At 51.2% G+C, this 24800-nt stretch overlaps 1 protein-coding gene across 3 annotated transcripts in view; it reads right to left on the bottom strand.

The window, feature by feature from the left end:
• Window positions 1–595: 595 nt before the first annotated feature.
• IRF2 (interferon regulatory factor 2) overlaps window positions 596–24800 on the bottom strand; it is a 96433-nt gene continuing 72228 nt past the window's right edge. For all 3 annotated transcript variants that reach the window (XM_062213431.1, XM_062213433.1, XM_062213432.1), the window contains 3 exons: window positions 12379–12543; window positions 3005–3051; window positions 596–1912 (listed from right to left, as the gene is read on the bottom strand). In XM_062213431.1, coding sequence (XP_062069415.1) covers window positions 1613–1912; window positions 3005–3051; window positions 12379–12543 — 512 coding nt within the window. In that variant the 3' untranslated portion in view covers window positions 596–1612. The remainder of the gene's footprint in view (window positions 1913–3004; window positions 3052–12378; window positions 12544–24800) is intronic.

The following is a 24800-nucleotide window of genomic DNA, read 5'->3' as shown; positions in this document are numbered from 1 at the left end:
CTTTTAGTTCAAAAGACATGGCCTGTGTTTTGGGGGCAGGACCCACAGGGAAGGCCCGAATCCTAGAAAGACGAGCAGCTGACAGAGTCTGAACCCCACGAACATTTCCCATCATTGAAAACCTTATCCACGCACCCTGTATGTGACATAAACACCCACATTCAGTCTCACGAATAAGCCTAAGGATGAGAACAGGAGAAAGACGGAGGTGAGTGACATTTGCTGCCGGGTGAGGAGGAGAACAGTGGAGTGGAGTGGAAAGCCTCAGTTCCCTCAGAGGCACACCAGACGTGGGCTCAGCTCGGACCCTTGACTCTACTGCCATGAGACCTGAGCAAAAGCCTTTCACCGGAAGTCTCCCTTTCCTCCACATGAAATGGAGATGAATGGACATCTGTGATGGCCAGACAGGAAACACACACAAAACGTTTAGCACGGGGCTGGTGCGGGCTGCACGGCGAACAGAGATGTCCCCTGCAGCCTCACAGAAGGAACCCTCGGCCGGGTAGAGTGTTGGCCTCCAGGAAGTTACAACGCTCTGGCCCCACCCCATGCCTGTGCTCTAGAACGAAGACAGACAAAGTCAGGAGCGATGTTCATTAAAAATTTAACTATATATCATATTCATTTATTATCAATCCACAGGATAATTTGATTGCTACATGAGCTCATAAAAGCTTTTTTCACCTTTACAAAATTAAAAAAAAATGTGCCACAAGGATGTAATAACAACTGCTGATAAACAAGAAAAGGAATCTTAAAATTATAAATTTGCTGTAGAAAAGATAAAAAACAATTATATTTTTATTTAGAATTTTACCTTGAATAAAATATTCCCCTGTATAAAAAATAAAAAAGCTTGCTCTGGTTAGAATTAGAGTATTTTCGTCTTCAAATCTGGGAATTTGCATAATATTTCCATGATAGTTTTCCTTTGTACCGCGTGGCATTCAAGCATAGCAGATTAGAAAGATCGTTTTCGTTGTTTTGTTTTAAAGCAGTCTTAAGATGGGACATCTGTGGGGAGGGTCGTTTTCTCCTCCTCCTCTGGGTTGCCCAACACAGCCTTTTTGGGGAGGAAAAGGAGCAAAGGAACCGGTGGGATGGGGTGGGGGAGGGCGGCAGGGATGCTGGGTGTGCCGTGAAATAGAGCAAGATCACAAGAAGGCCTATCGTTAAGTGCTTTAAGATAAGGTGCGGAAGCAGACTGCAATGTCGCTAGTACTGCCCTATGTACATATTCACAAGAATAAAAAATTCCAGCTAGTTCACATTTTCTCATCCGTCCGTGCTGAGGCATCCACTCCACCATGCTGGCCTTGACCGCAGGCAATGCAGCACCTCCACTGCCCGTGTGGGTGTTGGTCCTTGAACTCGAGGGAGTAGCCCTGGGGGATCCAGCAGGCTCTAGAGACACACGTCTACCAAGGGGCTGGAGTCCTGAGTTAAAAAGAAGCTCCAGTACTGGAGTTGGACACAGCAATCAATGTTCTATTGTCAAGGCTTTTTCCTTAGATTTGTCTAAGACAGGTGTCAGAGAGGAAAATAAAATACAAACAAACAACAAAACAAAGCCAAGAACTCCCAACAACCACCAGGGCAAGTCAAAGGCTTAACAGCTCTTGACGCGGGCCTGGGTGACATCCGACGTCTTCTTAATGACGCTGGCCCTGGTCTCCCGGCTGCTGCCTGGCGTGGGCGTCACGGCGGCGGGCAGGGGCAGGTCTGGGAAGGTGGGCCAGGAGCTGTTGTACGGCACGGGACAGCTCTCCTCCTTGATGGTGACCTGCAGGTCTGGCTTGTTGGAGGTGACAAAGGTCGCCATGCTGGGCAGCAGGTAGGTGCTCCGCGTCCCCATGTTGCTGAGGTACTGTTTGCCTTCGATGTTCCTCTTCCGCCAGTGTGGCCGCGCCTGCCGAAGAAAAGGGTTAGGACCTGCGCTTTCCTTTCGGCCCGGCGCGTGGCTTTCCACAAGCCTCCCTCTGCTCTCACGGCCGTGTGTTCTCACGGAATATCTGCAGGGCTGTGGCAGCAACAAAGGCTTAGCAACTCCGAAGTCCCCCCCACTGACATCTATGCCCAGCGATCCGTCCCCCAAGCAATGGGTTCTCTTCCCTCTTTGGCCAGTTCCCATTTGCCACCTCCTGGAAGTACATGGCTACTTCCAGAAGTTTGTGGAAGACAATGGAATTAAGAGGCCAGTTCATTTTGGCACCAAGCTTTGGAAATGCATGCACAGTTTTCTCATGACGTACACGGCCCATGAACTCCCTGGAGATCCTCTCCCACGCGTGGTGTGTCAGGCTGCCTCGGTTTCTCACCGCAGCCTCTGCGGATCTGTGAGTCAGTCTGCATTTCCAGGGCAAGGGAAGTGGCACACTCAGCCCCAGCCAGGAACCTTCCTCCACTGCTTCCCGCGCGTGGGGGCAGCTCAGGGAGGGCTCCGCGCGTCCAGCTAGCAGCTGGCCCCGAGGGCCGCCGCATTCCGGAAAGCGATCGCGGACTCCTACCGTCCAGACTCCTGTACTTGATGGTGCTCAGCACAGTGAGAACGCCGCCTCAACAGCCATCAGCTTCCGCGGCTCCCGTCCTCCTTTCCCTCGCTTCCCTTTCTGCTCTCCGCCCTGCCTCCCTCGGTCACTCCTTCACCCAGGCACAGCCCCACCCGGCGCTTCCATCCCCACCACAGCCCTTTCCTGGCGCTGTGGGTGCCCCGCCTACGGGAGGGACCTGGAGCCTGGACCCCCTCGACCGGACTCTGGGCAGAGAGCCCGTGTCCACGGGCAGTGGCGCCGGCTCAGCTCCCCCACGCCACTTCCCTGCAGGATGGATGCGGGCAGTGGTAGAGCACCCCCATTTCCTGCCTCCTTTTCCCAATGACCACCTTTGCCTTTCCTCTCACGCCCTTCCCTACGCTTAGGGAACTTCGGTTCTGTCTATTTTACCACACCCAAGCAATCCAGCGGTGAGAGCAGGGGGTCGGGGGCGCGGGGCGCGGGCTCACCTCGCCGCTCTCCTCGTCGCTGGGCACGCTGTCCGTGGTTTCGCTTTCTGTTCAGAGACAAACACAGCAGCGTCATTCCTGCCGCTCGCCCGCACCCTCCAGCTGCATGGACGCTTTCTGTTTCCAAAGTGGCTGAGCCCACGGTCTCCCCTGACCTCTGACAGCTCCCAGCCCTGGGCGGCAATCTCTGTCCTCTACCTTGACCTTTGGAGAAAGTGGGATTCGCAGCGGATGGGCAGGCCTGCTCTGCAGGGACCCCAGCTCCCAGGACCTGGCCTTGGCGCACCAGAGCTCCATCTGTGAGGCCCTCACACGGGGCCCCTCCTCCAGTTCCCTTCAGTCCCGACCCAGAGACAACATCTTCCAAGGTGGTTTCCCAATTCCTCTCCATTCTGCTCAGACCTCCCTCTACCACACGCCCCGCTGCAGACTTCTCCTGGGTGTCCCGAGTGGCAACTCGACCTGGGTTACCCTGAGTGGACAGATTCTACACCGGCCCTCGACACCCTCAACTCTGGTGCTCACTGTCTTTGGGGGCCCTTCCTCCTGACCCGTGACTTGCTTATGATCAACAGAAGCCAAGGCGATGGTTGTGTGTGGCCATGACCATGCAGCACAGTGGTCCTGGGAGGACTCCCCTGCTGGCTGCAGGGGGACACGAGGCCACGCTGGGAAGCCTCACATGGCCAAGAATGGAGGGCTGCTTCCAGCCAACGGCCAGCAAGAAACTGCGGCCCTCGCTTCAGTAACCTGCAAGGAACTAAATTCAGCCAAGAAGCACGTGTGCTTGGCAAAGGGCCCTTCCCTGGTCAAGCTACAGAAGAGATGGCAGCCTTGGTCAATGCCTGGCCAGCGACCCATAGAAACTGCCAAAATCAACGTGTTCCGTCGGCCGCTGAACGTGCGACACTGCCACGCAGCACTGGTAACGCCTTCGTTACCATGCTGATTCAGCCTCCTAGCTGTGGCTTTCTCATCCGGGAACCGAGGCATTCCCGCCTTCCAACGAGGACCACGTGCTGGTGCTGGGTAGGTGCGGGGGACCCCGGGGAGCGGCTTCACGGTGGGGGCAGCGGCGCAGCACAAAGGGCGCACTCAGTAGATCAGGGCTGCTCAGTGCTGGACGGCAGCCCGAACCAACAGGGCCAGAGCCAGTGAGCCGTGGTCATCTAGCTCCTGCGTTTAGAAGTAAAGGTTTAAAGTAGAACGATTTTCAGCTAAGATTTCAAAAATGACAGCGTGCTGTGTGCCGGTGTTCAAAGCCACCAAGAAGTGATATCACAGAACGGAGAGCTTCCCAAAGACACCGATCCTTAAGGATCGCTTGGTCTGGGTGATTCGTGAGGCAGACGAGGCCCACAGGGAAGCTAAGCACGAACACTGGTGGAGTGCTCTGGGCCACGAGCCAGGGCCTGCTCATCCTGCACCGGGATCCCTGCCCTGTGCAGAGGAGCTCACCGGCTCTGGAACCTTCTGCCTCCTGCCATCCTGTTCCTGCTGAGGGTGAGACCTCCAGGCTCACATCTCCCTGGTGGCACAATGGGGACAAGATGACTCCAGACCAGGTAGAGCCCCTTGCGCCATTCAGGCATTTGCTCCCTATACCCTAAAGAACAAACGGGGAGCTGGTGCTGTGGCATAGTGGGTAAAGCTACCATTCCATATGGGCACCAGTTCAAGTCCCGGCTGCTCCACTTTTGATTCAGCTCCCTGCTGATGGCCTGGGAAAGCACCAGAAGATGATCCAAGTGCTTGGGCTCCTGCCACTTATGTGGGAGACCTGGAGGAAGCTCCTGGCTCCTGGTTCCTGGCTTTAGCTTGGCCCAGCCCTGGCCACTGCAGCCAATTGGGGAGTAAACTAGCACATGGAAGATCTCTGTGTCTCTGGAATTCTGACTTTCAAATGAGAACAAACAAAAAACCAACCACACAAAACAGTACTGCAGTTCATTCCTTAAATAGACAGCAAGTATGTGGACTCAGGTGGGGGCTGGGCACAGCAGTTAAGGTGCTGCCTGGGATACCCACACCCTGTATAAGGGAGCCTGGGTCCCAGCTCCTCTCCCAATTTCAGCTTCCTGCTAATGCACGTTGTGGGAGGCAGCAGGTGATGGCTCGAGCAGTTGGGTCCCGGCCACCCATGGTGGTGGGGGGCTGGGATGGAGTTCTGGGCTCCTGGCTTAGGCCTGGCCTAGCCCCAGCTGTTGCAGGCATTTGGGGAGTAGACCTGCAAGTAGGAGAGCTTTTTTTCCCGTCTGTCAAATAAATGAATTAAAGAACAAAAAGAGCGTGGACTTCACCAGTCCCCCCATAGAGCCTTTCGGTGTGTTTCTTGGTCACTGATCTCAGTGAGGTCAGGCAGAGCCGGGTGACTGCTGAGGGTGGCCGGGAGCAGCTGGAGGTCACATCTCCACTGTCCTTGGACGGAGCGTGTTTCCCCAGAGTGCCTCTGAGTGGGAGCAGCTGACGCCTGGGTAGGCTATGGCCTCCCAGGATGTCCACGGCTACGCAGACAGACAGACAAGGCCAGGCACAAGATGTTTCTACACAGAAACAAATGGAGAACAACAGAAGAGGAAGGCTCCTGGCCTCTCTGAGCCCTCGGAGACAGGGATCGGAACTGGCACTCCCAAGCCGAAGAATGAGGAACAGAGCTGTTGAGAAACTTGCCAGTTACTGACTGAGTCAGCACCGAGGAGAGAAGACAGGACTTCGCTCCAAGTTCAAGGCCTGTGCACCCACCCAGCCCAGCCGCTGCGCCTGCCTCTGACGAAACGCCAAGATCCCCTTTCTGTTTTCATGCTTAGATTTCGTTGTGTTCTGAAGCCAAGGCTTCTCTTCCGTTGCTTTTCCCTGAAAGTAAAAGCAAGCAAGCGCCACCGGACACATTTGGGGATTGGAGATGTGGGAAGACGTGAGGTTAACACCACGGTGCTGGAATTCCAAGTGGCCCGAGCCACAACGGCTGATGAGGTTGAAAGTCAGTGCCAGGGTGAGACTCCTCAGGAGCACCTTGCACAGATCATGAATGTGTTAAGAATGTTAATTCTTTTTTTTTAAAGATTTACTTATTTATTATTTGAAAGGCAGAGTTAAAGAGAGGCAGAGGCAGAGAAAGAGAGGTCTTCCATCTGCTGGTTCACTCCCCAAGTGGCCACAATGGCTGGAGCTGGGCCGATCCGAAGCCAAGAGCCAGGAGCTTCTTCTGGGTCCCCCTTGCAGGTGCAGGGGCCCAAGCACTTGGACTATCTTCCACTGCTTTCCCAGGCCATGGTAGAGAGCTGGATCGGAAGTGGAGCAGCCGGGACTCGAACCAGGATCCATATGGGATGCTGGTACTGCAGGCAACGGCTTTACCCACTGCATCACAGCGCTAGCCCCTGCTAATTCCTTTTTAAGAATCTTGTTTTCAACTTCAGGGAAACAGCTGTAGAGGAGACAGCAGGTCAAGCTGCCACTTGCCACACTGGCATCTCCTAATCAAGTGCTGGTTCCAGTCCTGGCTTCTCCGCTTCTGATTCAGCTCCTTGCTAATGCGCCTGGGGAAGACAGTGGAAGACAGCCCAAGTGCTTGGGCCCCTGCCACACATATGGGAAATCCTGGTTTCCGGCTTTGGCCTGGCCCAGCCCTAGCTCTTGTGGCCATTTGGGGAACAAGCCAGCAGATGGAAGATCTCTATCTCTCTCTGTGTTACTCTTTCAAATAAATAAAATAAATCTTTTAAAAACAAGGATACATGTTTTGAAATTATGTTTTCAGCTGACACACATGGCAGTTGAAGAGCATCATTTCCTTTGAGAGAGGGAGAGAGAGAATTTCCACCTGCTGGTTGACTCCCCAAATATCCATGACAGCCGGGACTGGGCTGGGGCCAAATCCAGGAACTCAATCCAAGTCTAGCAAGTGGGTGGCAGAGATCAAACTACTTGAACCTGGGGCAAAAAACACTGCCTGAGATGACATCCCCATAGTGTCCTGGCTGCTCCACTTCCAATCTGGCTCCCTCCTAATGGCCTGGGAAAGCAGCAGAGAATGGACCAAGTATATGGGCCCCTGCCACGCATGCAGTAGACCCACATGAGGCTCCTGGCTCCTGGCTTTGGCCTTGCCAGTGTTGGCCGTTGCGACCATCTGGGGAGTGAACCAGGGGCTGGAAGATCTGTCTCTTCCACTCTCTCTGTAACTCTTTCAAAATAAATAAATAAATAAATAAATAAGTACATCTTTTTAAAAAAGGAAAGCAAATTACTTGAGCTCTCGCTGCTGCCAGTCAGGGTCTGCATTAGGTGGGAAGGTGAGGTCAGCAGGCAGAGCCAGGTATCAAACCCAGGCACTCCAATGTGGGACCCAGTTCTCTTAACCACTAGGCTAAGCACCCAGTGTGAGCATCATTTTTACATTATGCTCAACTGCGCCTGAAGCAGTTACAAAAACTCTCTGCACTGGTAAACTGAGATTTCTAGTTTTTATTATTTAGGAACAATGGTCATGGGGCTGGTGCTGTGGCACAGTGGGTTAACGCCCTGGTCTGAAGTGTCAGCATCCCATATGGGCGCCGGTTTGAGACCCGGCTGCTCTACTTCCTGCCCAGCTCCCTGCTATGGCCTGGGAAAGCAGTAGAAGAAGGCCCAAGTCCTTGGGCCCCTGCACCCATGTGGGAGACCCAGAAGAAGCTCCTGGCTCCTGGCTTCGGATAGGTGCAGCTCCAGCCATTGAGGCCAATTGGGGAGTGAACCAGTGGAGGAATACCCCCCCCCCCCCGCCCTGCTTCTGCCTCTCCTATCTCTGTGTAACCCTGAGTTTCAAATAAATAAATACATCTTTAAAAAAAAAAAAAAAAAAGAACAATGGCCTTGAGTACCTTCAGCCTAGGAGCAGGAGAGCCTGAAGCCCCTGTGGGAGCTCCAAGACCCTCCTCTCCATGTAACAGTTTTCTCACAGCCACCCCTGGCTTGCTGGCCCCAAGTGCTGTGCTGGGTGTCCTCACACCCCACTTCCTCTGCTCTCTTGCTTTTCCGTCACCATCGCCATTCCCATGATGACAAATGAGTTCGCTGCGGCGGCTGCTTCCACATCAACGCCACTGCGGAATACCAACATGGCCACTACTTCGTTTTCACTTCTGAGTCATCTGGATTTGCTTCCTTGCTTCCTTTGAAGACAGGGGCATAAAAATATTTGGAGTTGCTTCACTTGCATGGTCTGAGTAAGCTGCTGGTGTTTACAGAGCAATCACAGGTGTGCGAGCAGCACCCGTGGCCTTCCTGGGCCGTGTTCTCCTGAGTCAGTGAGGACCAGAGGGAAGGGGGCCATCTGGGGGAGATGGCCTGAGAGCTTCTTCTGGACCTGCAGGTGTAGTCTTAGGTTCACGCCCCCACTTCAGCCCAGCTTTTAATGCCTCCCTGAGAACACACACTGGCAAACCATTGCAGGAGCCTCATGGGAAGGGAGGCAACAGGCTTTATCTGCAAGCCTTTTGGTACTCTTCTGGAACGCTCTTGTTCAACGCACTGTATGCATTCAGACTGACAAGGATTTCTTTCCATTGATGGTTTGAGGACCCAAAGTCTTTACTATGAGTTTCTGGTCACCAGGCAATCCCTCCCTTCTCTCTGCTGCAATCAGTTCACCCTTTGTATTATGCCTCCTTTGGAAGTGTTTTCCACCCCCTCATCTTTCCTCTCCCAAAACATTACTGTGGCTTTGTTTTACCAAACCATCAACAATCTGTAAAACCCTGGTACCACGGATCAGGCAAGGGGCCCTTTAAAATAAGTAAGATGGCCATTCTCTGGAGCTTCCCGAGGCTGGGCTTGGAGACACCCCTCCCCAGGATGCAAGTGTTAGAAATCAAACCAGAATTTCTTACAACATGCAATGCACGTACGTCCACTCAAAGGAACTGTCCATAGAGGAGAAGACAGAAGTGTGAAACTGAATGAGGTTTTGAACTGCTCCTGGGTTATACTTCAATGATTAGAAAGAGCAAATGGAGGTGGTGGTGAGGGGTGGGTGGGTATTAGTTTACATCCCTCTTCAGAGTACCTAGGATAACCTGGCTCTAGATTCTGGCTCCGGCTGCCTACTAATGCAGACCCTGGGAGGCAGCAGTGGTGGTGGCTCAAGTAATTGGGTTCTTGCCATCCACATGGGAAATTCAGATTCTGAGTTCCCGGCTTCTGGCTTTGTTCCCAATCCAGTCGCAGCAGATGAGGCGTTTGGAAGAGAAACAGCAGACAGGACTTTCTGTGTGTGTGCGTGTAGGGGTGAGAGAGAGAGAGAGAGAAATTTAAAAACAAAAACAGGGGCAGGCCTTGTTAAGAGGCCAGTTAAGATGCCTCTGTTCTACAGTGCAGTGCCTGGGTTTGATTCCCGGCTCCAGCTCCTGACTCCAGCTTCCTGCCAAAGCAGAACCTGGCAGGCAGCAGTGATGGATCAAGTAACTGGGCTCCCGCCATCCCCATGGGAGACCTGGACCTGGATTGCATTCTTGGCTCCTGGCTTTGACCTTGGCCAGTCCTGGATGGTGTGGGCCATTTGGGGAGTGAACCAGGGATGGGAAATGTCTTGTTTCTATCTGAAAAAAGGACATAACAAACAGCCTCCCCCCCAATAGAGCAGGTTGCCTGAACAACGGGACACAGTCACAACAATCAGGCATGAGCCTATCCTGTTGGAGAACATAGAGCAAGAAGGGTGACCACGACATCCCTAGCAGAAGGTGATACAGCTGCTGACTAGAAGACCAGTAACAGACACACATCTGTACCCTCTAGAAAAGCAGTTGTGAGGGGACACTGTGGCCTGCAAAATTTGGGCAGTGAAAACAATGGATAGACCCAAAGACCATGTTGCAAAGCCAAGCTCCGACAAAACCTCCCTCTGCCTGCCATCCTGGCACTGAAATTCTTCTTTTCCAATCTATGCAAATGTCCTGGAAAGGGTAGTGAGATTTTCCTTTCTCTCTGCCCGGATCAGCTGTTCTGTCGAAAATGCCGTGGCTGGCAGAACAGCCAGGAGGGGTCTTTCCGAAATCCCCAGGAAGACTTCAGAAATGTCTTACTCAACAGAGAAACATGAAAGTCTATGCTGAAGCACCAGCCCCCTAAAAAAAACCCCACAAAACTGCATGCAGTGTTATACTGCCAGCAACAGCAGGGTATAGAGGAAAGTCACGAAGTTGTAGCCATCACTATATAAATACAGTGTAAGCAAAGTGGCTTCGTGTTCACGCTTCAGTTCTAGCCACGGTAGTACTAAGGCATCAACATTCTGCTCTGCCTCCTTTGGGGATCCTTGGCAAAAAGCAGCTGAGCCTCCAGGCTGTGTTCTGAGTGGCGGAGACGCAGGCAGGCGCCCAGGGCGGCAGCACCGCAGTTGCGGGGATGGGGTTAAGAACTGGGCTCCGTCTGTGCTACCAGCTTCTGTCCCTGGCCACACTGCTTCACCCACACCGGCCTTGGAGCCACTGTGCTGGTGAGGATGCACAGGCTGGAAGAATCGTTCTCATCATCATCGAACTAGTTAATCAACCCGAGCATCTGGCATAGTTCCCGGGCACAGTGAATTCGCAGCAAGTAACAGTTATAGTTATTAGGAACTGGCAAAGATCGGAGACTGTCACATGTAAGTGTTCATAGCATGCCTGATGAATGCATTACTGATGACAAACCTATCCTGTCCCGATTCAAAGCTTCCTGCAGATTTGTTCTCACATTCCCCTTCATGTTTTGAGAATAAAAGAAGGTTAGGACTTGTCCTAAGTGAAACAAGTCAGTCACAACAGAATAAAACACGTGATTCCATCCACATGAACTAGCTAAAGTGGTCAAAAATTCATAGGAGGGCCGGTGCCACGGAGCAGGTTAATCCTCCGCTTGTGGCGCCGCCATCCCATATGGGCGCTGATTCGAGTCTCAGCTGCTCCTCTTCCAGTCCAGCTCTCTGCTGTGGCCTGGGAAGGCAGTGGAGGATGGCCCAAGTGCTTGTGCCCTGCACCTGCATCGGAGACCGGGAAGAAGCACCTGGCTCCTGGCTTTGGATTGGCACAGTGCCAGCCGTAGCAGCCATTTGGGGAGTGAACCAACGGAAGGAAGACCTTTCTCTCTGTCTCTCCCTTTCATTGTCTCTACCTCTCAAATAAATAAATAAAATCTAAAAAAAAAAATTCATAGAAGTAGGGTGGTGGTTGCCATGGGCTGGGGAGGAAGAGGGAGGAAATTTTTAATGAGGACAGAGTTTGGTTTTGTAAAACAAAATAAAAAAAAAAATTCAGAGATGGATGGTAAGTATGGGAGCACAACAGGGTGCAGGTAATACCACTGAACTGTACACTTAAAAATAGCAAATCCCACGTTACATGTACTTTTACCATAATTAACATTAAAAAAAAATAAATTCAGTATTGAGGGAATAGGAGGTTAAGGTAGTGGCTGATAATTCAAAAACGCTGGGTTGTATCTAAGCCTGATTCTGGAGCTGACTTGGTACCCAGGGGGTGGCACCCAGCTGGAGGACACCCTACCTGGCAGCGTGAAAAGAACACTGGCCAGAGTCCCTGAGCCACTAACTGGAGCCAGCGCTAAGTTCACACGAGAGGCCCTCTGCGTTTTATTTTCAATATTTGCAAGCCCTGACTCGGAATTTATATTTCCTAATTATGGTTGAGTCCCCAAAAGTGAAATGCAGATCATGAGGAACATGAGTTCAAGATGATGTCATAGTGGTGGGAAAGGAGGAGCCCTCACTTAGCTCTGCGAGGATGGAAGGGCAACCTGGGCCTATTTCTAATTCTGTCATTCTGCCTGCGCCATCGCTACAGTAACTCCCTGGGGAGTTAGCAGTGGGCTCGGCAGCCTGACCCACTCGGAAGCTGTAACAGACAAAAAAAGCAGCAGAAACTATGTCAAAGTGGAGAGTGGTCTTGGTGAAGTGGAATGGACCTGGGGGCTGGAGGCTGGGTTTGAGTCCTGGCCCAAGCGCTGACTGGCTGTATGATGCTGAACAAGTCCCTTCACTTCCAAGAACGAGGGAGCTGGGAGGGCTGAGCCCTGAGGTCCTGAGCCTGAGATTGCCTCGGAACACTGCGCCACATTTCTGATCACCGGTGCCAATCAACTGGGCTCTGCTGGCCCACTTCCCAGAGACACCTTCCTGTCTGTCGGTCATGCATGGAAGCGATACGCTGATCACGTAAAGAAGTGCTATGAGCACGTCAACCTCACAGAGAACAAACGTGCCCAGCAAGACGCTGGTCAGGCGGGACACAAGGGAGATTCTCCAGTGTGTGCTAAGCCGGTGGCCATGGCCTAACGGGCTACCCTGCCCTGTGTTTGTTTAGCGGAGTCCCGAAGTGTTCTTCTTGCCCCCTTACCTGCGTAGGAAGACACGGGGGAAATCTGCAGAGGGTAGAGCTCGCTCATGCTGACCGGCTGCTCGTCGCTCTCGGTGGTCACCTCCACAACTTGGCAAATGTCTGGAGGATTGGTGACAATCTCCTGATCCTCGATGCTGCTGTCCAGATGGGACTGTCCTACAACTTCAAAGAAAAGAAGGCCATCACACACCGCCGTCTCCTGAGTTCCCAGTGCCAGCACCCGAGGGAAGGTGTCCCGCAGCACAGGAGGCTCGCCACGGGAGTCACGTTCCTGGTCACCGCATGTCCCCGCCCATACTCAGTAACAAGGCTCAGCTCTCCAGAGAAGCAGCCCACCCATATCCTGACTCCCCAGGTCTGTCCAGCGGGCCCGGCCGATGGTGAACACAGGGGAAATACCCATCCGATGCCGCTCAACGGAGTCCCAAATGCAACCCAGTCACAGCCAAAGCTGCAAAACCAGAGGCCACATCCAGCCTGAGCCCAGACGGGCCTGACAGTGCTTTGAACCTGAGTTGTTTCTGTTCTGTGCTCTGAAGGGAGACACTGTGCTTATTTTCTGGTTCTGTGGTCCAGAGACACTAGTAAGTAAAAAGAGTCACAAAAATCCACGCCATTGTGTCACTTCTAGATGGGGGGCACTCCTCATATGCCCAGCCAGCTTCTGGCTCTGCAGGCAACACAACCAACTGACCTCAAATCAGAGCAAAGCCATAGAGCCAGCTCCCCAGTCCTAACAAAAGGCAGTAGCATTTACTTCCCAAACCACTGACATCTCATCACCCTTGGCCGTGCAACTGCCTCAATTTTTTTTTTTTACATTAAATTTATTTTTGTCTTGAGAGAATTGTAAACACACAGTTATAAGAAAGAATACCCTGTGTGAGATCCTGTGTGCCTTTGCTCAGTTTCCCCCAATGGAAACATCTCCAGAACTGAAGTACACTGTCCCAGCAAGCATACTGACACCGAGAGCAGTCCACCCAGTTTGCTCAGGCTGCCTTGGTTTTATTTGTATCCCTGGGTGTGTGTGTGTGTGCACGTGTGCGTCTGTGTGTGTGTGAACTTAGTCCTATGAAGTTTTATCACGGTGAAGTTTTCACGTACCCATACCACTCAATATGCCCAACAGTTCCACCGCCAGGTTCTCACTTGATTTACTCTTCTATAAGCACTGCTGCCTTCTTTCAGGGTCTCTCCATCCGCCCCATAACCCCAGCAACCAATCATCTGTTTCCCCCATTTCTGTCACTTCCGGGATGCTACATAAATGGACTCGCGGTCACCCTTTGGGATCGGCTTCTCTCACTCACTATAATCTCCTGGGGGTCACCATCTGCTGGGACTCCTAGCAGCGGGTGCTTCCTTTTCTTGCTGCTGGGTAGTATTCCAGGGGGGATGTTCAGCTGTTCACCGCTGAAGGGCAGCTAGGCTGACACCAGGCTTTGGCTACTCTAAATGAGGCGGCTACGAAGGTTTCATGTTCGGCTTTGGAGCTACACAAGTTCCTGTTTCTCTGGGACGAATGCCCAAGAGTGCAACTGCTGAGTCAAGCGGCAGCTGCGTGTTTAGTTTTATAGGAAGTTGACAGTTGTTTCCCTGGGTGTCTGTCACTTCCCATCCCTACCAGCACGGCGTTGTCTCTGTTTTTTATCTTAGCCATTCTGATAGGAAAGTAACGTTCACTATAGTTTTAATTTCAGTACATAATGCCCTGTTTTCATTTACACATTTAAAAACATTCATCAGAGAGAGAGAGAGAGAGAGAGAGAGAGAGAGAGAGAGAGACTCTCCCATTCGCTGGTTCACTCCCCAAATGCCTGCCAAGGGCAAAGCTAGGCAAGGGTTAGAGCCAGAAGCAGGGAATGCAATCCAGGCCTCCCACATGAATGGCGGAACCCAAGTACTGGAGCTCTTCCTGCTGCCTCCCAGGGTCTGCATTAGCAGGAAGCTGGAGTCAGGAGCCGGAGCTGGGGACAGAACCTCAGTATTCCAATGTGGGAACAGGTGTCCTCATGCCTATGCTAAACGCCCAGACTTTACAGTGCTGCTGGCAGGTGACTGGATGAAATCCCCTGAGAACTGGCTCCACTGAATAAAGGGGAGATAATGACAATAACAAGGTTTCCCTGAGGTCCTCAAAGCCACCACAATCAATGCTTTACTCATACCTGTGTGAGTTCTTACAACATTTTAACCCCTTCAAGAGAGGGCCGAGGACAGTTTCATTATCCTGTTACAGATGAAACACAGAAGTAGAGTGACTTGTCCAAAATTCACACAAATGCATTATAGGCAATGCTCTATATTCCCGTCATTTAAAAAAAGATGATTTATCCATCTGAAAGGCACAGATAGAGAGGGAGGGAGGTAGGGAAGGAAAGAGAGAGATCCTCCATCTGCAGGTTTACTCCCCAAACGGCCTCAATGGCTGGGACTGGGCCAAGCAGAAGCCAGGGACTTCTTCCAGGTCTCCCACATGAGGGCAGGGGCCCAAGGCCCTGGGCCATCTCCCACTGCTTTCCCAGGTTCATTAGCAGGAAGCTGGAGCAGTGGGACTTGAATTGGCACCCACATGGGATGCCAGCACTGCAGGTGGCGGCTTAACCCACACTACACACCACACCACCAGTCCCTAGATTCCTGTCTTTTTCTCACCTATCTGCAAAATGTTCAGGTTAACCTCGTGGTCAAGTCAAGGTATGTATGTATGTATATATGTATGTATTTATTAGATTTATCTATTACTTGAAAGGCAGAATTACAGAGAGACAAGAGAGCTTCCATCTGCTGGTTCATTACCCAAATGGCTCCAATGGCCAGGGTTAGGCCAAGTTGAAGCCAGGAGCCAGGAGCTTCATCTGGGTCTTCCATGTAGGTGCAGGGACTAAGCACTTGGGTCATCCTTTGCTGCTTTCCCAGGCACATTAGCAGGAAGCTGGATCAAACATGGAGTAGCCGGGACTCGAACCGGTGCCCATTTGGGATTACATCACAGTACAGGCTCTGACGGGTCAAGTTTTAATCACTCGAAGTGAGGTGAGCATTGTGGTTTGCAATGCCTGTAGCTCGTATCAGAAGCACCAGTTTGAATTCTGGCTACTCTGCTTCCGATCCAGCTCCTGCTATCGAGCCTAGAAAAGCAGTGGCTGATGGCCCGGGTCCTTGGGCCCCTGCACCCATGTGGGAGACTAAGATGGAGTTTCAGGCTCCTGTCTTCATCCTGGTCCAGTTCTAGTCATTGTGGCCATCTGGGGAGTGAACCAGTGAATGGGAGATCTCTCTCTCTCTCTCTCTCTCTCTCTCTCTCTCTCTCATCATTCTGCCTTTCAAATAAATAAATAAATCTTAAAAAAAGTCACTCAAAAGTATTTTTATTTTTGCTGAAATATTGTTTATAAATGGTTGTTAAGTTCTTGTATAAATTGCTTCTTTGGGGGAATGACGTGAACATTATCTGATTTGCACTCAGGGTAAGTGTTGGGAGGCAGTGGGAGTTGGCAGGTTCTTTCATAAAGAGAGGAGAGATTCCCTGGAGCCAAGCACACAGGATGGAAGTGGCCTCAGATGCTGTGTGTATGCGCCTGCTGGGGATGTAGTTCCAGGAGAAGAAGGCAGGCTAAACATGGCAGGCAGACTCCCCCAGTCTTCTTTCTCCCTTTGGACAGTGCTGTGGCAGTGTGAGGCTGTCAGTTATGCAGCTCATGAGACCTGGACTGAACACCGACACTGACCCGCTCAGGTTTCTCTTGTCCATTCTCCCAAGGGAAACAAAGTGCCAGGAGGACAGGATCATGTCCTGCCCCATCCCAAGTCCTAAGAAGCTGGTGGAGGTGCAGGATGGAAACCACATGGTGTGTGTGTGTGCAGGAGGGGCCCCAAGCAGTGCGCTCCACACAAAGCAAGGAAGGTTGTCTACACAGATTTAAATCACAGCCACTCCCACTTCCGATGCCCCAAAACTCTTGTCCTCCTTCGAGCCAGCAGGGTGACAATGGTAGCAGCTTGAGCCTCTTCCTAGTTCTGGCCTTCTGTTCCCACCAGAACTTCTCCCACTGCTTTTCCTCACAATGCCCAACTCTGGGTTCAGCTAACAAACGGGTACAGAGCACCTGCCATGGTCCACCACCAGAAGCAGATAAGGATCAACACCGACAAGGATTGGGGGGAAGGGAGTCTAGGTAGCTAGGGGCCGGCATACAATAATGCCAAGAATAAGGTTAATGTAGGCTGGCGCTGCGGCTCACTTGGCTAATCCTCCACCTGCGGCGCCAGCACCCAGGGTTCTAGTTCTGGTTGGGGTGCCGGATTCTGTTCCGGTTGCCCCTCTTCCAGTCCAGCTCTCTGCTGTGGCCCAGGAGTGCAGTGGAGGATGGCCCAAGTGCTTGGGCCCTGCACCTGCATGGGAGACCAGGAGAAGCACCTGACTCCTGGCTTTGGATCAGCACAGCGCGCCGGCCGTAGCGGCCATTTAGGGGGTGAACCAACAGAAGGAAGACCTTTCTCTCTGTCTCTCTCTCACTGTCTAACTCTGTCAAAAAAACAAACAAAAAAAAAAGGTTAATGTAAACAGAAAGAAAAGTTAAACAAAAGAAAGTTAAAGCAAAAAGCAGAGGGAAGGGGAGGGGGAGGGGGAGGGAGACGGCACGTGGCGGAAGTGGAGGCTGCGGCGTCCTTTTCCCAGGTCCTTTTCCCAGTTCGAGGCATCACAGCCCCGGCAGGCAGCGGCACACAGGTGGGGGTGGCTGAGCAACAGGCAGTGTTGAGCAGGGCCCTGTTTCGGGCGCCTTCCTGTCTCCTGTGGCACACACGCACCTGTCTTTCCTCTGAGCATCTCTCACTCCCTGTCCCTTTTGCTCAGCCGCAACTACCATAAGACAGCCGTGGGCTTTTCTGGTGTTGCTGGTCACTGCTCCATGCCTTTAATTAACTTTTATTTGTTGAGGTCAGATCTCCTTAAGCCAATTCCAGCCCATGAGAGCTGACAGCCTGCATTAGGACTTTCTTTCCTTCTTCTTCTTCTTCTTCTTCTTCTTCTTCTTTTTTTTTTTTTTGGTGGAGGGTAAATATTTAGTTATTTTTGTGAGAGGCAGAGAGAGACAGAGAGGGAGAGTCTTCTATCCACTGGTTCACTCCCCAAACAGCTGCAATAGCCTGGGCTGGTCCAGGTTGAACCCAGGAGCCTGAAATTTCATGTGGGTTTCTAACAGGGTGGCAGGGGCCCAAGCACTTGGGACATCTGCTGCTGCAGAAGCTGGACTGGGAGCTGAGCAGCCAGGACCTGAAGCAGCGCTACAATGTAGGATGCCGGTGTCACAAGTGGTGGCATAACTTGGACGCCCCATGTGTTAGGACTTTCTGTATCCTATCATGGCACAGGCTCCCAACTTGCACCAGAGAACAGCTCAAAAGATCTTCTGCTGAGTTAGGGAGAGGAAAGAAGAGACGGCAGCCAGGGTCCTGCAAGAGCTCATGACTAGCAGTGTTTTCTAGAAAATTCCATGACTTCTGGCAAGTGGACTTATTTGAATCTAGGCAAAGTACTGAAGACACAGCAGGTGTCGTTGCTAGGCTAGGGGTGGGGGAGGAAATGTTGTGGGGTAAAGAGAATGTCCTGTTCTCAATGTGGTGGTGGTCCCACAACCAAGGCATCTGTCCAAATGCACACATTAACTTATAGCTAAATTTGATTGTATTTCATTTCATATATGGGACTGAAGACAAAGGACAGTAGATAAGCATTTCCACTCCCATTTTAAGAGTGTCCTGAATGCTGGTGACTAGGGCAGGAAAATAGGTTTTTGTTTTCTGGACTATCATCTGGACACCCAGTTAATGATGACATCATCTCTAAGCCCAAATGTTGCTCTGTACCTCAGTGGGGACGGCCACTTCACCCGGACATCACTGAGCACACTTTTGAAACTTTTCAGTGCTCGGGGCTGGCTTCTGGCACAGTGATTAAGATGCCGCTTGGGACAGCCGCATCCCCTAACCAGACAAAGTGCTGGGTTTCAGTCCCGGCTCCACTCCTTGTCCCAACTTCCTGCTGAAGTACTTGGGTCAAGTATGTGGGTCCCTGGGAGACCTGGATTGAACCCTGGCTCCTGGCTTTGGTTTGGCTCAGCTGCCGGCATTTGGCGAGTGAACCAGTGGATGAAAGCTCTCTGTCTCTCCAATACATAACTCTTGAATCAAACCCCAGAGAGAACAGGGAGACTCCTACATCTGAGGTATTCAGACACAAGCATAAACATGCAGGTCTCCCCTGCCTCACTCTCACTCGTGCTCTTTCTCTCCCCTGCATGACTGGTTCCCCTGCCCAGCTGGGTTTCCTGTTGTGACAGCCAGCCAGCCACACCGACTTCTGAAAGGCCACACGAATAACAAACTTGTCTGCTATAGCAAGTGAGCTCAGAAGTGGCTCTAGTCTGGTGCCATCGAGTGTCTAAGCACTCATCTCTGTCTCTCCCCAAACCTGCCAGTTCTATAGGATCCCCATCTTTGTTGTGACAAAACAGCACAAATGGAACTACAATTCAAGGTCACACAGCCCTTAAGTGGCTTTACAGGGATAGCGTTGTGGCGCAGTGGTTATGTTACAGCCTGTGATGCCGGCATCCCATATGAGACTGGTTTGAGTTCTGGCTGCTCCACTTCCATTCCAGCTCCCTGCCAATGTGCCTGGGAAAGCAGTGGAAGATGGCTCAAGTGCTTGGGCCCCTGCACCCATGTGGGACACACAGATGAAGTTCCAAGATCCTGGTTTTGGCCTGGCCCAGCCCAGTCCCAAATGTTGTGGTAATGTGTGGAGTGAACCAGCAGATGAAAGATCTCTGTCCCTGTTTCTCTCCTTCTCTGTTAACTCTGCCTTCTAAGTAAATAATAAAATAAGTCTTAAAAAAAAAAAAAAAAAAAGCAAGGTCAACTTTACGACCCCAAATTTCAACTCTTTGCAATTCGATGTCCTTAACAAAGTTAATGAAGTTAAACCTGAGCTTTTTAAGCCCCTTTGAGAAAAAAAATCTTTCAAATCTCACTTTAATGAGTCTTTGGGCTTATATAAACAACAGTGAAATTTCTTTTCAGCAGTTCGCTATTGGGTGCTAAGGAAATTCTCAAATGGTCCTAAGTGCTACCAATCTACCAAGCTCCTCCGGCTTAGGAAGTCAACACATCCCGAGAAGAGTCGCTCGGGGAATGCAGGCTTTCCTGTGACTGGTGGCTGAGAACTACAAGATTATCCACGGCTGGTTAATGATGAACCGCTTTGGTTGCGTCAAAGTCTGTTCTTACTTAATTGCCAACTGTTGACCTCCTGGAGGGCTCCGCCTGGGAAAGAGCTTCACGGCTGAGACTGTTAGAAACGGAAAGGCTGCTGGAGGTGGCTGAGTTCTGCCAGTTTATGGTTGAAGAAAGCCGGAACTCAGAGGGCAGGTCAACTGCCAAGGTCACCCAGGCTAGCAGAGTATAAAATCGGGCCATCGGCATGGTACTGTGGAGGCAAACGTCTCGGCCCCCTCTGAAGGGCTGAGTAACGCCAGGCCCCAAGAAGCAGCCCCAAGTGGGGCTCCTTGTGCTGAGATGCGGTTTTCCATGACTGTGGTAACACCATCACCTCACCATCGCACCACCGAGAGATGGAGCGGTATATTTCACTGGATCTTCACCACAACTCTGGATCCGTATTGTGTCCATTTTATGTATAATTTCATAAATGTAAATAATTTACGTATAAACAGTCCCAGAGGGACTTTGCCCAAGATCATGTGGTAAACAAATGGAAAACTTCAGAACCAGGTCCAGAGCCCAAGTCTGCCATGGGCCCAACTCCCCGACTACAGGGACAGAGTTGACACAGGTGCAGGTGTGGCTGGTGTGGTGGAGATCCTCACCCCAGCCACAAACAGCATCCCATGCTACTCTACAAAGGGGAACACAGCATGTTTCCCGGTAAAAACTCTGCAGAGAGTTAACCAACGCCTCCAGAGTCGAGGACCTGGGAACAGAAATCTGCGTAAGACCGCGAGGTTGTCAGCCTACGCGTCCCAGGGAACCACCAAACTCCCCTTTCTTACTGGGCTGTGATGACAGGGCCTCGGTTCAGAATAATTCACATACAAAAATGGGGAGGAAAGCACTGGACAGCAGGCAGTGACCTGGGCATGCCAGACCCCAGGGACAGAGCGGGAGGGGACTTGGGTTTTTGTCCAGGGGGCAATGGTGACACAGGGATGCTGGCATTCTAAAAAAAAAAAAAAAAAAAAAAAAATGTCACTCTGCATGGAGAATGAATGGGCGAGGGCAGAAGGGACGCAGGCACCATGACAGCAACAGACGGGGACGGACGTGAGGAGTATGATGGGGGAGACAGCAGCATTTAATGGTTAACTTTAAGTGGGGGATGGGACGGCTAACAGAGGAGGAAGGAGAAATCTATATAGCCTCCTAAAACCAGGACAGGTTTCTTGAGTAAACAAAACTTTCTAAAGGTTGAAAACAACCACAGGCAAATCCTCTGCCCAGGGCTCCCGGCTGGCTCCTGGTGACTGAGGAGCAGGCCTGTGTAGTCTCACCTCTGTGGCCAGGGTGGCCGAGGTCCCTTTGCTAATGAAGCTAATGTCTCCGGTCAGAACTGTGTCTGGTGCGTGTGGAGTCCTGGTGTACATTCCACGTGGAGTTTCCTACTGCTGAGTTTTCCAGGGATCCTGACAAAACTGGGTGCCTTGTCTCTGTTCTGCCCCTGAGGGGGAGCAGCTCAGTTCTCCCAGAACCCCAGCGGCACAGCAGATACCCCACTGCAAACAGGCAAGACAGACCCTTCAGAGGGGGCGTTTGTGTCTTGTGGCTGGAGTTTAGCAGGGACTGATGGACACGGCAGAAGATGACGACACTGTCCTTCAGCCCAGTATCCTCAAACGACAGGAGTGCTGGGGTCACAGCCAGGAGGCCCTCGTAGCAGCTCCCAGGCTTCCCTCTGAGTTGCAGCTCTGGCCTCCTACTCCCCACTGTTGGTACGTGGGGTTCTAGGCTTGGCTACTGAAGCTTCACTTTAGATAGATAAAGCCAGTCAAAACTGGAGGTAATTACCAACAAAAACCCAACGTTCTCTAAAAATGCACTTTGCAAGGCCCAAAGGAAGACACAACCCGAAGCCCATGGCTTCCTAATTGCTGTATGCCTGGCTTCCGCAGCTCGCTTTATTTTCTTCAGGGTAATGAATGGTCACCCTTGTTTCCCGGTGATCTTTGCCTTATTGAAGGGTGGGGCTACCTTTTATCAAGGACAACAATGGGGTTATAAAGCACTGCCTGGGCAAGTCAGACAGAATGTCCACACCTGCAGACTTTTTACACTGCCTGGAGATTGTTTCAGTACAGCTCAGCAAAAGCACGGCTAAGCTGGGCGAGGGGCCAGCAGGGTATTGTCAGAACAATTCAACATGTTGCTGGCTTCCTCCGCTCCCTAAAAACAGAAGTCACCGCACACACAACAGAAACTTCAATGCCAAATACGAGTAGAAATAAAAACGAGGGTTTTGTTCTTCCTCTCTTCCCTTAAAGGGAAAGCACAGGTGGGTGTTGGATGCTAAACCTGTATGCCTAGCCACACAGGAATGACAGAACCCCAGGAGATGTGCACCAATATGGAAACACCACACTTGTTTTTGGTGTCCACAGTTGCTAAGCCTTCAGATAGCCACGTCCCACATGTGGTTTCAACAGCTGGCTCCACTGGACTGTTATGGAGAAGGTGGCAAGGCCAGGACACAGCCCTCTGTGTGTGTGTGTGTGTGTGTCTGTGTCTGCTCTGTGTTGTGGTAAGAACAAGAGCAAAACCTGGTAGCCATCCTGCAAGGGTTCCTTTGTCAGAGCAACAGTCCACTTTGTGTTTTGCATGGCCTCAGACTTTAAACCATGGTGATCCGTGCCAGCTCTGTGCAGAATAAAAATATACTACTGGCTGGGCTGCACTGGCTTCAAGGACTGCTTCTCAATCCCTTTCCTAAGCTAAAGAGCCTCCAGACACCACAAAAGATACTATGATAGTAGGCACTCATTTCAGCCCCCAACTGTCATCTCAGAAACATATGCTCATAAAAGTAGGATCAAAACACCTTGAAGCTCTTGGGGGCCTAAAGACAAAGCTGCAAGGAAGCACTGGGTTTAGAAACAGATGAACGGAGAGTAAGAAATGGTGACGTCTTTGAATAAAGCCCATGCGCCAGATACAGAGACGGAGCAAGTCTCTCACAGGCCGCGGCAGCCTCGGAATCAGGGTCCCACTACTTCTCATCTCTGTCCACAAATCAGAAAGACCAAGACAGTTAATCAATAGCCTAGGGGGCAGGTGTGGGCCAGAGCTCTGGGAAGGGTTTAAAGTCTGAGGCCGTGCTGACATGAGCAACGGTCTCACTTCTTCTTAAACACACTATGGATCCTGTTCATATATAATTAGGGATTTGTGTGAAGGGTCACAAACGAAATAGAGAGAGAGATCCAAACACACTTCTCTGCCTTTCATGATTAGTGCATTATTAAGACCAGGAAGAGAATCACTTAATCCAGAAAGGGATTCTCTCACCAAACCTGGCCTTTGTCTTCTTCCCAGAAGAGATTAAGGACTCATTTAACTCACACCCACCTCAGCTGGCATCTCTCGTGCCGACAGACGGAGAACAACCAGCCTGAAACAGGATCACAAAGGGAAGACTCGCCCACAACGGGCACGCTCTATAAGTAGGATGGAACTGCGGACATTATGCCTAGTGAAATAAATGAGGCACAGAGAGACAAATACTATGCGACCCCACCTCTGCCTGAAAGCTAATAACGTTAATCTAGGGACAGAGAGTAGAAAGGAGGCTGGGGCGTTAAGGAGGAGGGGAAAAGGTTACTTGAAGGGGACAAAGTCTCAGACAGGAAGAAGAGCCGGTGATCGGGCAGCCTACGTTTCCTAGCAGCGGAGACACCCTTGTCTCTCATCTGAGTGCCCGGCTCCAGCTCCTGGCTCCAGCTTCCTGCTACTCCAGACCCTGGAAGGCGGCAGCGATGGCTCACATCACTGGGTTCCTGCTGCTCCTGAGGGAGACGGAGATGCATTCTGGCTCCCAGCCACACCTAGGCCTGCCTGCCTGGCTCAGTCTGCCCCACCAAGGCCACTGCGGGCATGGAGGAGCAAACGAGTGGCTGAGAACTAATGCGCACGCGCGCTCTCTCTCTCTCTCTCTGCTTCTCTAACACATAAAAACAGTTTAAAATTTTTAAAGTAATATTTAGTGATCTATTGCATTGCATCATGACCACAGTTCATAATAATAATGTAATATAACATATTGTATATTTCAAAATCATTACAAGAATGGATTTTTTTTAACATTCTTGCCACACACAAAAAATAAGTTGGTGCCAGATAATCAGCTTGATTAAATCTTTCATCAATGTCTATATAGATCAAAATATCACACTGTCCTCTACAAAAATATAAAATTATTACTTGTCAATTAAAATAAGCAAATAAAAACATTTTTAAAAGCTAAAGAAAACACAGGTCCAACTCTGGCTTTTGTTCAGCATTTTATCTGAGGCTGATTTCATCTCCAAAGTGAAGGGGGACTCTAAAAACCAACCACTTTGCTCAGAATCAGCTGAGTCCCAAGAAAAAGTGGAGTGTGGCAAGCACCTCCCTATTTCCAGAGGGCTCCGTGGGCACCTCCACCTTTCAAGGTGAGACAAACGCAGGCCAGCAGAGAGGGGAAGCACCTGGGGGCTTCAGAAGAGGCAGCTAGGGGCTAGAAGAGGGGTGGGCTGGGCAAAAGACCTCCTGTGCAGGGCCTGTGGGACAAAATGCCCACAGGCAAACGTACCCCCTGGCTGTCAGCGCTGCTGGGGAGGCCAGACCTTACCGGCCTTGGGACTCTGCAGGCTTGCTTTATTCCGCCTTCATGCTGCATGCCCTCTAAGACCTCCCTGCCCAGGCAGTCCCTGCAGACGGGGTTCTACTTTCAGAACTCCAAAGCCAGGGAAAATGAGGGGACATGGACATCTGACATGGACATCTCTGGTTGGTGTTCGACTGAGAATTCCTACATGAAGGCTCCAGACATGGGCTTGCTGCCACAGCTCTGAGCTCTCTGGTTCTTATTAACATCAGAAGCCCTGATTGTTTATAAAGTTAGAGCAGTTTCAGGGATCAAAAGGTACCTGAGGGCAAAGAAGCTGCCCCGCCAAACCAGAGTTAGCCCCAGGTCCTGCCTCCATTCACCACTGCACCTCAGTGGGGCCCCCTTGAGAACGATTCAACAGCTTGTCACCCCCTTGCCTAAAACCCTTCTGAGGGTAGTGTTTACTCTTATAGTGCATGTAAAACATGTTACACTTCCTGATAGAAAATGCCTTTAAGACAAACCCTCCAGCCAT

This window comes from Lepus europaeus, chromosome 16 (assembly GCF_033115175.1).
Source record: "Lepus europaeus isolate LE1 chromosome 16, mLepTim1.pri, whole genome shotgun sequence".
Classification (NCBI taxonomy): Eukaryota; Metazoa; Chordata; class Mammalia; order Lagomorpha; family Leporidae; genus Lepus; species Lepus europaeus.
Note: the sequence above shows the minus strand (reverse complement) of the source record. Positions and strands in the feature narration are given on the sequence as shown.